General features: G+C 35.5%; 1 protein-coding gene across 1 annotated transcript in view; it reads left to right on the top strand.

Annotated features, from left to right (window-relative positions):
* The window catches only part of syne3 (spectrin repeat containing, nuclear envelope family member 3), a 59941-nt gene that overhangs the window by 30873 nt on the left and 10509 nt on the right, over positions 1-18559 (top strand). The window contains exons 8-16 of the mRNA XM_056476831.1: positions 1376-1550; positions 2991-3173; positions 4563-4706; positions 5028-5162; positions 9433-9594; positions 12982-13154; positions 14010-14098; positions 15787-16220; positions 16833-16991. Of these exons, the coding sequence (XP_056332806.1) occupies positions 1376-1550; positions 2991-3173; positions 4563-4706; positions 5028-5162; positions 9433-9594; positions 12982-13154; positions 14010-14098; positions 15787-16220; positions 16833-16991 (1654 nt within the window). The remainder of the gene's footprint in view (positions 1-1375; positions 1551-2990; positions 3174-4562; positions 4707-5027; positions 5163-9432; positions 9595-12981; positions 13155-14009; positions 14099-15786; positions 16221-16832; positions 16992-18559) is intronic.

The following is an 18559-nucleotide window of genomic DNA, read 5'->3' as shown; positions in this document are numbered from 1 at the left end:
ACATCACTTTAGAGCTAGTATTTGAATGATTCTCTAGCATAATATCTAAAGACAAAACAGGTGATTTTTGTTGACATTTTAAGAATATAAGGCTGAACGGCATGAAATGCCATCAGTCTACAGAGATTTCCCAGTATTTCTCTGTTGTAATCGGGATATCACAATAATTAACCCCCAAAAAAAGTCAAAGCAGCACAAACACTACCAGATTAACGTTTCAACACATGCGCGCATTTGTTCTTTCTTTTTTTTTTTTTTTACTGAACTAGTCTGCAGTAACGAAAACAGGAGACTCATTAGAAACAAACAGATGGCCAACCAAAAAGTCTCAGGGTTATACAAAGAGTGGCCAACACAAAATGCATACATTCCTGATATGCGAGTCCCATCTCACGCTCAATACACAACAATACAGACCCCCTAGTTTTTCGCGATTCCACGATTGCTGAATCCAACGCAAAATCAAAACGAAAAATAATCGTAAAAAATGACGATTGCTGTGCTACAAAACAACTACATTCTCATCTAAAATAAGCCTCAAAAGTACATTATGTTGTCCAACAGCTGCAATCTTTGTCAAAATGTAGTCCTCTGCTTGCCACTTGTGTGGGCGGAGTAATGCACGAGTGAAGGGGCTGTACGAGTTCTGATATTGCAGCATATTGCACGGCTGTCAGCAAATCAGATTCGAGAACCAGACCGAACTGGTGTGTGTGTGTGTGTGTGCATGTGTGTAAACTTTAATTAAGGGCCTAGTTCACCCAAAAATAAAATTTCTCACTATTTACTGACCCTCTTAAGCGTGAACCCAAAAGAAGATACTTTGGAGAATGTTGGAAACCTGCAACGATTGATATCCATAGTAGGAAAAACAAATATTAGGGTAATCAATGGTTACAGGTTTCCAAAAATATTTCATATTAGCTTATTTTGTGTTCAACAGAAGAAAGAAACTCAAACAGGTTTGTGACAAGAAGGCTGAGGGAATGATGACTGAATTTCCAGTTTGGGGTCAACTAGCCCTTTAATGCTTTTGTCAATATTTCCTCATGCTATCGAAAATGGTATGGCGAATCAATATGTTTTTGCTATCATATCAAAGATACAAATCGCAGTATTTCTTGTAAACACTAATGATAATAACAACTCTCTGCTTTTCATCTCCATTGTGTTTCTGTCAGCGTGATGTCACTCACGCCAGTCTAGTCAGCCGTAAACAATGTGTATCCAGCCCTCAAAGAGTGCTAATGTAAGCACTTCAAACAATTAGTGCATTACACACAGGGTTTAGCGCATTTATTTATTCATTTGTTGTCTGGCAGCCATCTGTTGAAGCGCTGCTACTGTAGACTTGTTTTGTGTTTTCCTGTGGCAGTGTGAAAGGCAGATCCTTCCGGCTGTCCTCTGAGAGCGAGACGGCGCTCCGGCAGATACTGCAGGATCCTCTGTATGGCTTCAGCCAGTGGAGTCAGTTGGTTTCTCAGGTGCTCGAGGCCTCTGCTGACGTAACCGAATTCTCCCATATCGCCCTGCTCGTGCAGAATATAGAGGTAAATGATTTACAGTGAAGAGGAGGAGATTATTATATATTTTTTTTGATGGTGGAATGGTGATGGTGGAAGAATTTGTTCTTCCTTATTCTCCAACATTTAAAAGTTTGTACTCGGTAAGATGTTTTTCTTAAAGAATTGATTCTGTTATTTAGCAAGGATGCATTAAAATGTCGAAAAACCTATCAATTTAATTATTATTATTTTTTTATTTTTTTTGCATATCTGGGATGTAATGTATCTATTCTAGAGCTGGGCAAAATAAAAGTTTTCTTTTGACATAATATATACAGTATTATGTCTGTTATCCAGTGCTCTCATATCAGGGTTTTTGTGCAGCCCTGAACACCTCAAGCTTTTATATATATATATATATATATATATATATATATATATATATATATGTGTGTATGTATGTATATGTATGTATATGTGTGTATGTATGTATATGTATGTATATATGTTATTATTAATTTTAAAACAATATTAATTTATCTCTGTGATGTCAGAGTATATATATATATATATATATATATACTCTGACATCACAGAGATAAATTAATATTGTTTTAAAATTAATAATAACATTTCACAAAATGTAGTTTCTTTACTGTATTTATGATAAAATAAGAGTAAAATGGAGGCTTTTACAAAGGATTGACTGGCAAATCTTACTGACCTCAATCTGTTGAATGCTGGTGTTGTTGTAATTTTCATAATAATAATAAAATTGTAATGTGTCAAAATAATTAGTGACCAGACTTTCAGATGGAATCATTACTTAAAGATTTGTATGTGAATTAAATAATTCAGAGCGAAGTATATTAACCCCAGGACTCAACAAGTTGTTTTGTTTTTTCTGATAGTCTGGCCTCGTCCAAAACATGTAAACTACATTATTAAAAAAAGTAAAATAAATATTTAACAACTAATTTATTATGTTTTTTTGCAGTTTGCAATAACAGCCCTAAACTCTATAATTATGTAACTCGATGTAACTCTTTATTCATAAACAAACATGCTGAAGAATTGTAGCTTACGGTGCAAAACAATGTATGACTTATTTATCCTTTTCAGCCCATATTATTGAGGCTTTCAGAGTTTTTGTTCAATATTTCTGTCATCCAGTGAAATCCCATTGAATCGCTCTCATATCAGGCTTTTGTTTCGCCCTCATGCAGAGATCTGAACTGTACTAAAGATCAGCTTTTTTACTCTTGGCTGTTGTTTGATGTTCTAACATTCAGCATTTTCGACATTTGATTTCCACTTTGTTTCTTAGAAAGGTTACGGATCCAGTTTGTTTTGTGGATGTGATTATATTGTGTTTTAAGCATGTGTAGCGCTTCATCTCGACGGCTTAATTCCGTGTTAGTGCTTTGTTGGCTTTGAAGTGATCGTGTGCGCTCTTTCTTCTGTTTTGTTTTTGTTCTTTTGTAGAAGTTGCTTAAAAACAGCGTGCAGCTCCAGGAGCGCTTGAGTTTGCTCCAGGTGAAGAGTGATCTGCTCAGCGCCGTTTTTGGCCAGGAGAAAGCTGAAGATCTGTTGGGGGAGCTCAGCGGGGATATGAGGAAGAGAGAGTTGCTCCACAGCCAGCTCCAGCAGCGCAAGAACCGCCTGCAGGTATACCAACAGCCTCCACTCGCAATCTGACCGTAAATGCCTGCGATATAGTAACAGACTTTACACCTGCTGTTAGACATACAGCATGCAGAGTCTTGCATAGTCTTGCATAACAAAAAAAGTTAATAATTGTGATCAGAGCTTGTTTTGTCCAACTGAAAAAAAGAGAAGTATGGAAATGTGGAGATGATTAAAATTGGGGAGGGAATAAAACCTACCTACCTACCTACCTAACTTTTGTTTTGTTTTGTTTATATATATACATAACTATGTTTAAATCAAGAGGACTTGCAGTTAGTATTCAGTAGTTCTTAATCCACTTTATTATTAAAAATGTTTCATTAAAAATTGTTAGTGGAACTTGTCAAAGTGAGTGTTTATCATGTTTTAAAAAAACTTTTTTTTATTTATTTTATTTTAGTTTATTTTACACAACAGAAAACGTTCCAAGTTTGTTCTTATTACATTGGTTAAAAAAGGAGAATCCCTGTTTGTTTGCATAAATGTATGCAAAAAGGAAGATTGTTGTTTTTCTACTTTTTAAAATGCAGTCTGTTCATAACTTTTGATAACTCTGCTTCTCCTAACTATGATTACTTTTAATATTGTATTCAATTATTTTTCAATACTTTCTGAACCACCTTCTCATAAAAATGTTAATTTTATTGTGTTTCTTATTATATAAATTAATTCTTTCATCCCCACTAATCTGAATCTAAAAATGGCCACTATTGTCTGTTTAAACCTTATACAGTGAAGTCCAAATTATTAGCCTTTCTGTGATTTTTATTTTTTTATTTATTTTATTTTATTATTTTTTTTAATTAATTTATTTTTTTTTATTTGTATTTATTATTTTTTTATTTAATAAAATTTTTTTAAAATTTATTTATTTTTTCCTTTTGCAAATATTTTCTGAATGATGCTTAACAGAGTAAGGATTTTTATTACACTAAATTACACTATTACACTAGAAAGTCTTATTTGTTTTATTTCGGCTAGAGTAAAAGCAGTTTGAAATTTTTTTTAAACCATTTTAAGGTCAATGTTATTAGCCCTCTTAAGCCATATTTTTTTTCAATTGTCTACAGAACAAACCATCGTTATACAGTGATTTGCCTAATTACCCTAACTTGCCTAGTAAACCTAATAAAAACCTTTAAATGTCACTTTAAGCTAAATAATTTTATTATGTACTGATTTCATGTTAAAGATAAAATAATTCAGTTATTAAAAAATTAGTTATTAAAATTATTTGTTTAGAAATGTGTTGAATAAAGGCATCTTTCTATTAAACAGAAATTGGGGAGAAAATCTACAAAGGGGCTAATAAATCTGACTTCAAGTGTAAATGCTGTCTTCAAACCATGTGCTCCTTTTTTCCCTTAGGGTTTAATATCAAAAACAAAGGACTTTTCCAACGCTTACGACTCCATACACACAAAACTATCCTCCATAAAAGACCGGTTCGTCTCCACAGATGGACTCCAACCAGACATTCTAGCCAAAAAGAGCCAGGCTGACCAGCTCCGGGTAAGAAATCAGAGAAAACAGAAGCGTGTAGCTGTTTCTCACTTCAAAAACCTCGAGCTTTTGCACACAGCTTTTTGAATTTCTTTTTAAACAGCTGTTTTGGTTTTAATCTCGGCATGTGGTACGCTATAGACGTACAGTGACTTTTGATTAGATCATCTTTTCGGCACACACTAAAAAGAGTCATGTGAATAATTTAAGCAGCTAGGAGTTAAGTCACGCTGAGCTCAATGTGTTTGCGCTGGTTGATCAGAGGGGCTTGTCCAGGTGGGACTCGCTGGTGGCAGTCTGCATGTAAAATGAGTTTGCATCTCTCTGCAGGTCATTAGAAAGGACTTGGAGGAGTGCGAAGCCCATATCATAGCTCTGGAGACTCTGGTGTCGTCCAACCCTGCGAACAGGACCAAGTTTGAGCGGCTGTATGCTGACTGGAGATTGCTTTATAAGGCGCTTCGGGTAAGATTTGTTCCACTTGAGGTTGTTTGAGTTTCTCAGCTGTGGTTGTAAGTTTTTACCCCCCTGGAAAAAAGGAATTGATTAGTAACTCTGTTGTTTTTGTGTTTTTTTTTATTATTATTATTAACAAAGCATAAAGGCTGAAATAACAATTTTTTATGTTACCGCCTTATTCCAAAATGGATTAAATTCATTTATTTATTAATTGTTGCAAATTTATTAAAATAAAAAACCTGAAAAATCACATGTACAGAAGTATTCACAGCCTTTGCCATAAAGCTCTAAATTGAGCTCAGGTACATTCTGTTTTCATTGAACAATCTTGAGATGTTTCAGCAGCTTAATTGGAGTTCACCTGTGGTAAATTCAGTTGATTGGACATGATTTGAAAAGGCATACACCTGTCTATATAAGGTCCCAGGGTTGACAGTGCATGTCAAAGCACAAACCAAGCATGAAGACAAAAGAATTGTCTGTAGACCGCCGAGACAGGATTGTCTCGAGGCACAAGGCTGGGGAAGGTAACAGAAAAATTTCTGCTGCTCTGAAAGTTTAAATAAGGACAGTGGCCTCCATCATCTGTAAGTGTAAGATGTTTGGAACCACCAGGACTCTTCCTAGAGCTGGCCAGCCATTTAAGCTGAGTGATTTAGCAAAGTTTTTCTAAGTCGTTTAGATTTAAGAATTAATTATTTAATGTCTCTCTCTCTTGCGGCTGTGCGCAGAAAATGAATGACAGCTTAGAAAACGAAAGCAAAACCAAATCCCAGACATTCTAGTAGATTTAGAAACCCCTGCCGGACACAAAAAAGTGTGGGTCTCCAACCCCAACCGAGTCTCTGTGAGTCTGCAGAGCACATAAGACTGTCTGTGGGGGTGTTGACAGGTGTCGCGCACACAGAACGAGCAGTATGAAATTGGTAAAGGTGAGGATTTTCCTCTACTTAATCGCTCGTGGATGTTTGGTTATATCGGGCAGATACAAAAAAAAGTGTAAAAGGATAAAAATAAAAAAAATAAATAAAGTGTCGCTAAATATACTTGGGTGGCTGTTAATATACCTGGGCGGCCTGCCCAAGTAAAGTCTATGTGTGGGAAGCACTGACTGATCTTTGGCTGATCGATCAGAGCATCCCTAAAACAGTTATGATGCTTAAAGTTTGCATGAACCGGAAGCTGCGACCGTTTTTTTTCTTTCTTTGTATTGTGACAGATTTCCTAGAAAAATGGAGTATTAAATGAGAAAACTGTGGGTGTGGCTTGTTTTTTCTACTGTGGCTTGTTTTTTCTACTGCGAGCTGAATGGATGTAGTAAAGTAGGCATTTCATTCGGAAAGGTCGGGAAATGGGTTTTACAACCTAACAGACTCCTTCTGCTCACCATTTCTGTTTGCTGTCAAAACTGACAGTTGGAGGGGTGTGGTTAAAGTATGTAAGCCACGCCCAATACCTCAGACAGACGTAATCTGACAATTTAACTAAAAAAAAGACAGGAAGTGCATTTTTAGACTTCAATTAAACATTACAAGGGCAAATAATTTTAGATGTCTTAATGACACGCACGGATGAATTGCTTACAACAAAGCAAGGAATGTGAGCTAACAAAATCATATGGTTTGTTTTGATTTCTGCTTTAAATTTTTTTTGTGGAGAATGAAATGCTCTTGTTTTAGATTTCAACTAATTCTTCTCGGACCAAGGCTGGGCAAAAATACATTGAAATGTATTTTAAAATAAAATACAAAATACCTCAGTTTTACATGTATCAAAATAAACTACAAAATACAGTATTTTATTTTGATACATTTTGTGGCTGCTGTATTTTAAAAAATACAACTGAATACTTTTACAAGGGAGCGTGGCACTTTATTCGCAAACCTTCTATCAATAGGCCTATTGGATCAAGTTAAACTGATTTAGTAAAGTAAACAATGATTGATAACAACAGCCTTTCTCTGAGCAAGTTTAAGTCAGCTTCTCTGCACCTCATCACTTCTACTGTAAGAATAAAAATGTAAATTTTATTCATAAAACATGTTTTTCTCGTTGATTTTAGTATAGATTTTGTACAAATTTCATACAGAAAGTGCAGTCTTGAAGATGATGTCTTTAATCACTGTAATAACCATTTAATGCAGATAATAAGTTGGAATGTAGTACTAAATCTCATGATTGTGAAAATTGCCCCCATCTCTTAAAAGTCTTATTTTTCAACATTTTTGCAGTTGAAATCTTCAATACTCAATGTAAAATCACGATTTGTGAAAACTACTCAAATTTCCAGTTTTTTAAATTTCCATAAATCATGTGTTTTTTGCAATTGTACTCTTCAATACGCACTAAAAAACACGAGATCTCAAAAATGTGGAAGTTTGTGACCAGTACACTGGAATATTATTTAATATTTTTGTATCATACTGATTAACTATGTCAAAGTTTGTAATTAACTATAAAGAGTACCTGCAGATTAGCTACTGGCATTTGAAACAGCCAATTTATTTCTGTAGGTATCGCCACTGTAGGACTTTTTGTCTTATTTTCCTGCCTGATTTTGACCTGCTCCTGAATTTACCCCTGCTAATTGTCTGTTACTGTCTTTATATGTGATGCATAATTTCCATCCATACTCCAAGCATTGATCAACGTCTTCAATTTAAATCAGTTTCCTGTTCTGATCTCAAGCCTTAGCAAATAACTGAGAAAGCATTAATTAAAGTCAACATTTGTATGATGTCATCATGTAGACGACTTGCATCATGTAGACTTAAGTATTTTACAGTATTTTCAAAATACAAGACAGTAAAGTATTTTGATACAAAATATTAAGCCACTTTCATAAACCCTATCAAATACAAAAGACTAGTTTGTATTTGAAATACATGTATCATCAGTACTGCACATCCCTGTCTCAGACTTGTTCCAAGTACAGGGTGTTAAAATTAATTTATCAACTTTTAATACTTTTTTAATACTTAAGAAAATTAAGGCCCTTAAAAAGGTATTAAAAAGTGTTAATCAGGTTTTTAATCGAGATCCTAAATTTTGTTCAAGGGTTGTCCGAAGTGTATGACTCAAAAAAAAAAGTGTATGACTGAAAAAAAGCCTAAATATATTTATTTTCCTCCTGATATTAACAATGGCGTGTTCGATCCACGCGATTGGTTCGAGCCCGGGCGTGTCCAGCCAAGCTCCTCCATGCAGGTGATGTGACTCTATCCACATGTAGCGAAACCATAAAGTAAAACAGACTGCAAAATGGGAAAATGGAAGTTTGCGTACTCCTGGTTGAAGAAAGACGAGTTTAAACAGTGGCTGAAGCCTGACGTTAAAAACAATGTCTTAATTTATTCTTTCAAGCTTTGTTATTTCCAAGCTTATCTGAGTTCTGTTGCATGGTTGTGCTCCATTGATTTATTTACTACAACTTCTGATTAACAACTGTTTATTCAGTTTTAAAGGTTTGATACCGATTAGAACTTGAAGTGGGGATGAGGTCTTAAAATATTCTGAGAAGGTCTTTAAAAAGTCTTAAAAAGGTATTGAAATTCCTTTAGGATTTCTGCATGTACCCTGATTACAGATATTAATCTATCACAGTATCCATCTATCATGGATGGATTAATCTGTCATCCATAACCTCTACAGTTGTGCAGAAATTGTAAGAATGGGATTTTGAGAACCATTTCATGAGCTCAGAGACTTCTGTAATAACAACACACAGCCTGAAGAAAGACTTATTACAGTAATTGCTACAACTTCAGCTTTTAAATTTGCGGTGTTCATAGGTGAAAGTGCGATTGCTAAAATAAGTTTTTCACAAAGCAAATTAATTTTCTTTTTTTTGATGTGCTTATTCTTTATATTTCTAATACTTTTTTTGCATCGCTAATTGACAGAAATATGAAATTCTTAATAATGAGGGGAGGCTGCATATCTTTTAACTAGCCTCTTCAAAAATGCCCAACTTCACAAGTGATTCTGATTTAACCCTGAAGATCTGTGGAAACCGCTGAGATCACACCCTGGTTTCCATACCTCCTGCTGTGTGTTGGATCGTGATAGTGATGAAGAAGATGACTATGAAGGCCTTGATCAAACCTCCTCACTTCACTTTTAATGCACACTTTTGCCCCGAAGATTTTTATTTTATTATTTTCCCAATTTTTTCGGAAGAGATGCCAAAAAAAACTATTGCAGCTTCTTACTGCTGTTTTTTAGGCTTGTTATGAACTCATGTTTGTTTACACGCATGTGGTCTTGTTCCTACCAGATGAAGGTGAACGAAAGCGAGGAGAATATCGCAGAGCATGAGAGCTTTCATGAAAACATTCTGAATATGGAGAAGTGGTTAATGATCATGAAGCAGAAGTTGGATTCGTTTCGTGGATCAGAGGGAGAGTGGAGCATTGACAACCGACAGCATGAGGCTGAGGTACTAAGAACAGATAATGTCAATGATAAAATACATGCCTTCTTAAAGTTTTATACAATCTTTGGAGGATCGCTCTGGTATCATAGTATGGGTTTCTTAGTTATAGAATAATTGATTAATCTGTTGGTTTATTATTGATTTTATAATGCCGAACATGTTTGGAAAGGCATTTTGTTATAAAGCATGGCATTCCCAATGCTATATATGCTTCAAGCATGGCTTCCCCATGCTTTGAGGACAACACATACACTTAATACACAAATACACTTCATTGAACATGTACACATAGACATAACCTATATACTATATATGAACACGTCATGATGTTTTCTGGTAATAATATTTCCAAAGGAGCTGTTGACATGAAATTGAACCAGATTTTGGTAAAAACCCAAACATAAAAATAAAACGAAACGAATCTGAAAACTGAGTTATGTGCTATAACAATGAAGTGACACAAGGAGAAGGTACTGAACTACTGGAATGTATTTAATACTTTATATAAAAGGCTTTTTCAGTGATGACTGCTTAAAGATGCCTCTCATATGGACAATGAAGTCAAAACAATTGCTAATAAAGGTGTTATAGGTGAATATTGGTGAATAGGTGTTATTGTTTTTTCAGACTTCAACAGAGTGTAAAAACCTTGATGGTTCTGTGGGTCTCGTCTACCAAATCTGATCTTTAATTTGTATTTTGAATGGGATTCAAGTCAGGTGATTTGCTGGGCCATTCAACAGCTTGATTTTCTTTCTCTGAAAGCATTTGAGTTTCTTTGGCTGTGGATTATTGTCTTTCTGAAATGTCCACCCTGGTTTCATCTTCATCATCCTGATAATGTAGATGTTGGACTGAAGCAGCTAATATTCATTTACAATGATGAAGAGCAGAGAGTTGCTGAATAACTACTGAGAGATTTTAACTGCTGTCTGGGGCTTTCCCTGCCTTTCTACACCTTCCTTTCTTCATGTGTTCAATACTTTTTCCCTGCGTCATTTAATCTTATTACGAATAACTTAATTTGTAAATTAGTTTGATTTGTTTTCTTTGCGTAAATGGATTTATTTGGTTGTTACCAACATCTGGTGAAAATGTCAAGTCAACGGCACCTTTAGAAATATGTTTTAAAAGCGAGATGTGTTCAATTTTCCCAGCTGTAATTGCAGGTTAACTATGCTTATATATAATAACTTTAACTGTAAAAGATATTAGTTGCTAGTTAATTTGTTAAAGTTATTAGAAACTAATAAAGTTATGGTAACTAATAAATTTACCTTTCCAAATCTGGACCTTTGTAAAGCTGCTTTGAAACAATAATTATCGTGAAAAGTGCTATAAACTGCAATTCCAAAACAAATGATGTTCAAAATGGAGGCTATAAAATGCTTTAAAATTAAAGATGACCATGAACGTCTTGATCAAACGTTCTAACTTTTAATCCTTAAACAGGCAAGAGTGAAGCAAAAATCATTTCAAGTATTTTTTTTTAATTATCTAGAGCCATGTAAAACATATCCAAAGGAATTTGTGAAATATTTGATATATTTACGATTTTATGAGTTGTAACTTTCTGGATTTCCATTGTGTTATTAGGTTTTTTACATTTATTTTAAAGTACCAAGTCATTATTATGTTATCATATCTGCTAAATGTTTAAGGTCATTAAGTCAGAATTTGTTAAAAGATCAAAGTTAAAGAAAGAGGGAGACCAGGCTTCTGCGTTTGTGGGCCCCAAATTGTGGAGTAGTTTACCTTTTTCTATTAGAATAATTCTCCACAGAATTTGTGTTCAGGGAAACATTAAAACTTGACCTTTTTTGCCCAAGCAAGCCTTTTAAAAGACATTTGAGCTTGCTTTTTTTCTTTTATGTTTCAAGTTTTATCTATTGTATGTTGTTTTATTCCTTTGATCTTATCTGATTATTTTATACAATTTGTGTACCGCACAATGGTCAATGGCTGTTGTTATATAGTGCTATATAAAAAGGTAATAAATATTATTTCTTTTTTATTATTTGCAGTTTAAAACATTTTTAAGTTAAAGCTTGCCAAACATTTTTTCAGTATTGGGTCGTGGCTGGAAGGGCATCCGCTGTGTGAAACATATGACGGTTGTGCAATTACTTAGATTTTCATAGAACAGTTTTGTATAGATGCATTAGATGCAGAATTTTAAAGCAGTTTAACGATTTAAATGTTTCTTATTGGATATTACGTCATTTAATGCGACTATACGCATGACTTTATGGAGAGCTTACGACCTACTAACTATGGTTTGCTTTAAGAACATGTTAACAAATTTAGTTACAAACTAGCTAGTAATGACAAAGCCCCTAGTTTGGACTTTACCTTCCAGTTTAAGAAAGGACTTACGAACAGCTGGTGCAACCCTACCCAGGAGATAACTAGCGCACTACCTCGCTAAAGACACAGTGCCTTTTAATGCAGTGCCCAAAGAGGGATTTAAAAAAAAAACACATCTAAATGCAGGATAGAAGATAAACACTTCCGTCTCGCACCTATTCTAGCCATTTTGAGTGTCACAGCTGTATGTTTAACGTCATGATATTTTGTGTAGCATCTGTGATAATTATTTTGTTTTAGACAATATAAGCTACAGAAAGGCTCTTATCAGCCATTGTAGTTTGCTGAGTGTTCTGTATTTTTATAATTATAATTTTTTTGTTTGTATAATATATGCTATCTCCCTAATTTGAGTTGAACTTGATTACAGAAAGATAAGGTCCTTTTATTTGTGTTTACTGTTTGCTCTAGAGAAAAATAAGTGTTTCATTTCTGAATATTTAAAAACAAATTTCAATAAATGTTGAAGGAAGTTAATATCTTTTCAGTTCCCCGTTTAACTAACACTCACTGCATTTTAGCAGTAGGAAGCTACGATACAGATTATTAAGCTGAAGCCTGAATACAAAATTAAATCACAAATCAAATCAAAATTGCAATATCTGTCAAAAAAAATTGCAATTCGATATTTTCCCCAAATCGCACAGCCCTAGTTGGTGGCTCATTCCGCTGTGGCGACCATTGATAAATAATAGACTGAGCTGAAGGAAAATTTATGAACTTGCCAATCATATTTAATTATTATTTTATACAGTGTAAACAAAAGATTTCATCTAAACAAGTTTTTATTACTTTTATTTTTTATTACTCTTACAAGTTACAATAAATGTCAATTTTTTATGTACTCTTTTGACCCAAATCATTTTATTACAAATTTTCCCCAAAAAGTTTGAACTGAAGGCTTTAAAATACTTTAAAAAATTAAAGTGTGCTATATAATTTGTCATATCTCAAAATCAATGCTTGTCTGTGCATTGCATTATTTGAGACTCATCCTTGCATATCACTGTGTTTGTCCTCTAGAGGGCGCTGGGAGAGTTCCCAGAGAAGGAACTTCAGCTTCATCAGACGGAGGCTCAGGGTAAGACTGTGCTGGCCAAAACCTCTGAGGAAGGCAAAGTGCACATACTGCAAGACCTCAAACGTCTCAGAGAGTCCTGGATGTCCCTCCACACGCTCAGTCTCAATCTGTACAGGTTAGCAGAAGAAGTGCTTTCTTTTAAAGAGGATGTTGTTGCTATTCAGTCAGTGGAGAGAAACTCAGGTGACTCAGGTATAATTCTATTTTATTTTTATTATAATGTATAATTAAATTATATACACAGTGTGTAACACAATGTGTTGTGTGACATTACTGTCGGATCCAATGTAGTTGGATTGTAATCGATGTAATTGTCTTTAAAAAACAGAATTCACCAAGCTGTTTTGTGTTAGTCATCTAAACGTAGACATTAATACAAGGCTACATTTGGGCTGTCAGTGAGATCTCATAGTTGTACAATTATGGTCAATAAATAGACTAGTCGTCAAATAGACAGATTAGACAGATTAGACAGACTTCACAATTGTAGTTGTTCAATTATTTCTGTTTGACTGAACAGACAAAATAGAATAGACAACATATTAAATACAAAAAAAATACTTGCTGGGAAGTGAACAAAGGATCAAGTTCATAGTGATGCTCTTTGGAACTTCATTAAAAATAAAGTTTACCTACTCTTACTTCCCTAACATTGAGATCAGAAAGAATATAATGCGAAGACTGTGTTTTTCCAAAACTTTGCACTACACAGCATTTTGATGTCTTCAGTCATTTCTGTGTAGACCACTCGTTATTTACTGCTACAGTCTGAATTTGCCGGCAGAGCTAAATAGGTTTTGTGGGAGTGGAGTTTAACCACTATATTACATAATAAATGTTCACAAGGTCAGTAGATTAAATGAAATTAGATATCTCATCTGAGCCTTTAATCTAAGCACTTTTGCATATAGTATAAAGTTTTTTTGCAATTTTTGACAGCACTTTTATTGTTTTCGCCATACCTTGTTAGGCTTCTTCAGACCACTGAGTTCCAGGACAGATGGCCAGACGGGCATCAGCAGGGATTGTCCTCAGAATTTGAGGAGGGGTTCATCACAGGTAGACTTCTGCTGGTATTAAATGTTCTTGTTGCGATTGTCTGCGATTTAGTGATAAATACTGAAGGAATTATCACTGTATACGCTATTGTGATGGTATTGATCTGAGCTCCAAAAAAGTTTACTTTAACAGGTATAATAACTGAAAATACTTAGTATATGGCTTTAATAAGCAAATGTTTCAACCAGATTAAAGTAAAATAGGTAGCACTTTACAATAAAGCCTAACTAGTAAATATACACTCAACGGACACTTTATTAGGTACACCTTACTAGTACCGGGTTGGACCCCCTTTTGCCTTCAGAACGGCCTTAATCCTTCATGGCATAGATTTAACAAGGTACTTGAATTATTCCTCAGAGATTTTGGTCAATGTATCACGTAGTTGCTGCAGATTTGTCAACTGCACATCCATGATGTGAATCTCCCGTTCCCCCATACACCAAAGGTGCTCTATTGGATTGAGCTCTGGTGACTGTGGAGGCCATTTGAGTACAGTGAACTCATTATCATGTTCAAGAAACCAGTCTGAGATGATTCACGCTTTATGACATGGCGCATTATCCTGCTGGAAGTAGCCATCAGAAAATGGGTACACTGTAGTCATAAAAAGATAGACATAGTCAGCAACGATACTCAGGTAGGCTGTGGCAGTGACAGTGCTCAATTGGCACTAATGGGGCCAAAGTGTGTAGGAGAAAATATCCCCCACACCATTACACCACCACCCCCAGCCTGAACCGTTGATACAAGGCAGGATGGATCCATGCTTTCATGTTATAGACGGCAAATTCTGACCCTACCATCCGAATGTTGCAGCAGAAATCGAGACTCATCAGACCAGGCAACGTTTCTCCAATCTTCTATGGTCCAGTTTTGGTGAGCCTGTGTGAATTGTAGCCTCCGTTTTCTGTTCTTAGCTGACAGGAGTGGCACCCGCTGTGGTCTTCTGCTGCTGTAGCCCATTCGCCTCAAGGTTGGGCATGTTGTGTGTTCAGAGATACTCTTCTGCATACCTCGGTTGTAAGGAGTGGTTATTTGAGATACTGTTTCCTTTCTATCAGCTCGAACCAGTCTGGCCACTCTCCTCTGACCTCTGGACAAGGCATTTGCGCCCACAGAACTGCCGCTCACTGGATATTTTTTCTTTTTCAGACCATTCTCTGTAAACTCTAGAGATGGTTGTGTGTGAAAATCCCAGTAGATCAGCAGTTTCTGAAATACCCAGACAAGCCCGTCTGGCACCAATAACCATACCACGTTTAAAGTCACTTAAATCACCTTTCATCCCCATCCTGATGGTCGGTTTGAACTTCAGCAAATTGTATTGATCATGTCTTCATGCCTAAATGCATTAAGTTTCTGCCATGAGATTGGCTGATTAGAAATTTGCAATAACAAGCAGTCGGACAGGTGTACCTAATAAAGTGGCCGGTGAGTGTAAGTTAATGGATTCATTTGATCTGAATCAGAAAGAGCTTTATTGCCAGGTGTGTTTACATGTACAAGGAATTTGTTTTTGTGACAGAAGCTTCCACAGTGTAACAGAATGGACCCTTTTTCTTTACATTTCACCCGAAAAACATACGGGTGGTGTTAGCAAGACTTGTCAAATTGTGGCCACAATATCAAAGTTGTGCATGTTTATCATCAAAATATAATGAATATAGCCATATGTCTAATCACAGGTAATAAAAGACCAGATCAGCTTCTGAGATTCCATCCTGAATCAGAATCAACGGGTCTCCAAGAGCTGGAGAGAAACACGGAAGCAAACCAGGATCTAATTCCAACCGTGCTCCCCGGAAGCATATCAAGTCTTAGAGATTCCGAAGTCTGGAGAAGAGAGAGAAGTTTCCTCGACCAGTCCTTGGATGACGAGGTGGATGCAGTCACGTCTGGAGGAATCCCTACTGTAAACACAAGGAAGATGGATCTGCAGATGCAGATGGAGGGTGGAGGTGATTTGGCCAGGAGTGCTGGTTGGACTGGGGATTGGGTTAAAGAACACATGACTAGTTCTGGTATTGATGAACTGGACATGCATGGCAGATATGAAACAGAGCCTGGCGATGCACAGAAAAGGATGATGTCATCACAGATCAGATATGATAACACACTGGTGAGGATCATCAAAATATAATTATTACTAACTGTTGTTATTATTAGGGCGGGGAGTTAAAGGGAGGATTCACCCAAAAAATCTACTTTACTCATGATTTACTCGCCTTCAATTAGGGTGTTTTTTCACAAACCTTAATGACTATGACAAAAGAAGATATTTTGAATTCTGTAGGAGTTTCATAGGAGTTTCCAACATTCTTCAATATATCATATGTTGTGTTCAATATAAGAAAAAAACACCAACAAACATGTTTGGGGGAAAAAAGTAGAAAGTAAATTATGTCTTTTTTGGGGGTGAATTATCGTTTTAAATCAATGTTTTGTGTATTTTCTGTGATTTTTGCATGAAATATAATTGGAATATAAGTGGAAAAGTATTTTAAAGTAGACTGTTGTACTGTAATTTACTTAGAAGAGGAAACTTTTAAGGTCACTTCAGACCAAATACATAAAAAAAAGAGACGTGCAATTTCATCAAAAGGCTTGGAAAAAATATCAAAATAATTTTTTTTAGCTAGATCACCCAGCCCTAAAGCCACTATTAAGCGAGCAATACCTAAGCTGCAATCCTAATCGGACAGAGGGATGTTTCTTTTCATTCCTCCCGCAGAAGGGCTCTCAGGGGCCCCGGCGTCCTGCTGATACGGAGGCCCAGAGGAGTCAGTTTGAAGCGTGGCTTCACAAGGAAAACGACATACTCACAGGAATTTTGAGCAACCAAAGATCCCTGAGCGCTAAAGAACTGAGGATAAGACAGAATACACTCAAGGTTGGTGGTGTTTGTTACATTTCTTTTATTTTTTGCTTTCTTTTTTATCAGTTTTTGATTAAAGTTTCATGTCAAGTCCAAAATATCAAAAAGTGTTAGCGCAGAAAACAATCTTTGATAGCTTTGATATCTTATTCAACAAAGCGCAGTGTGATGTTTTACTTTGGTCACACTCGGAACATGCTGGATCATTTTTCAGTATATGAAGCCGCGTGTCTGTGTGAATCTGGTGTGTAGTGTGCCATACGTACGTTTACATCAGTGCAGATGCTGATCTGTGAAGCTTTTTTGAAGGCCCGGGCTCAGGTTTTTTTACCTTAGGCTTTGAGAAATTCAAGCTTTACAACTACCTAGAATCTGTCACATCTGATGATAGCTGAGCTGACAGACGCGGTGTCATGCTGTTTTTTTGTTCAGTCACAGCTTCACAGCTCAGATTTGAGAAAGCTTTTAAACGGCGGTTCATATGCGGTTATCCTGTTGAATATGCCATCAGACTTGCAGATAGAGCTGTTCAAAAAAAGACTTGTTTTTTGGTTGTTTTTTTAAAAGAGATAATGGGCTCTATTTTAACGATCTAGGCGCAAAGTCTTAAGCGCATGGCGCAAAAGCATTAAGGGCGTGTCTGAATCCACTTTTGCTAGTTTAAGGATGAAAAAATACGCTTTGCACCCTGGCGCATGGTCTAACAGGGTTTTGCTTATTCTCTTAATGAGTTATGGGTGTGTTTTGAACATGCATTAAACCAATCAGAGTCGCATCTTTTATTCCCTTTAAAGGAATAGATTCCCATTGCGCATTTGCTATTTACATGGCAGACTTTGTAAGTGGAAAAACTGAACGTTTTACTAGTGAGAAAACGGTTAAACAGACCATCTACAGCAAGGTAAAGAAAGAGCTTCCGCCATTTGGCCTCTTTACTTTCTCTTTACTTTACTTTTAATCTTTACTTTACTCCTTTACTTTCGTTGATAAGGAAATTGTGTTGTACACACTCAACTGAAGACATCCATCAGCCTACATACAGTATTTAATTTCGTTTCTAAAGCACAAAGATTTGTTTCAAAACTATTTCTAAATTCAGTTCTAATTTGCAGCAAACGAATAAATAAACAATAATAACAAAGTGTGCTTTTCCAAACACACGTCCTGTTCTTATGCCTCATATGGTGTATAAAGCAAATATAAATATGCGTACATTAAATAATGCTGCTAATAATAATAACAACAATAATAATAATAATAATCAGAGTCAGAATAGGTATTTTTATTCATTTATAGTGTTTAAAAGACTAAATGTTTTGGACTATGACACTATGTTTTTAGTCTGAATTAGAATTAATTAGATCTGAAACATTTATTTTACCAGTTTATTTTAATTTCAATAAATAAATAAATGATTTAAAAAACATGGCTAATAAAAAAATAGCATTTTTCTAGGGTATTGTTATTTCATAAGAAATATCATAATCGCTATACTCAGTAACAGTACTGCATTTTGCATAGTTTTCCAGTATAGCACAGCCCTAATGTACATTGCATTTCGTGATTTGGCAGATGGTTGTATT

This window comes from Danio aesculapii, chromosome 17, assembly GCF_903798145.1.
Source record: "Danio aesculapii chromosome 17, fDanAes4.1, whole genome shotgun sequence".
NCBI lineage: Eukaryota > Metazoa > Chordata > Actinopteri > Cypriniformes > Danionidae > Danio > Danio aesculapii.
This window is presented reverse-complemented; position numbering and strand designations above follow the sequence as displayed.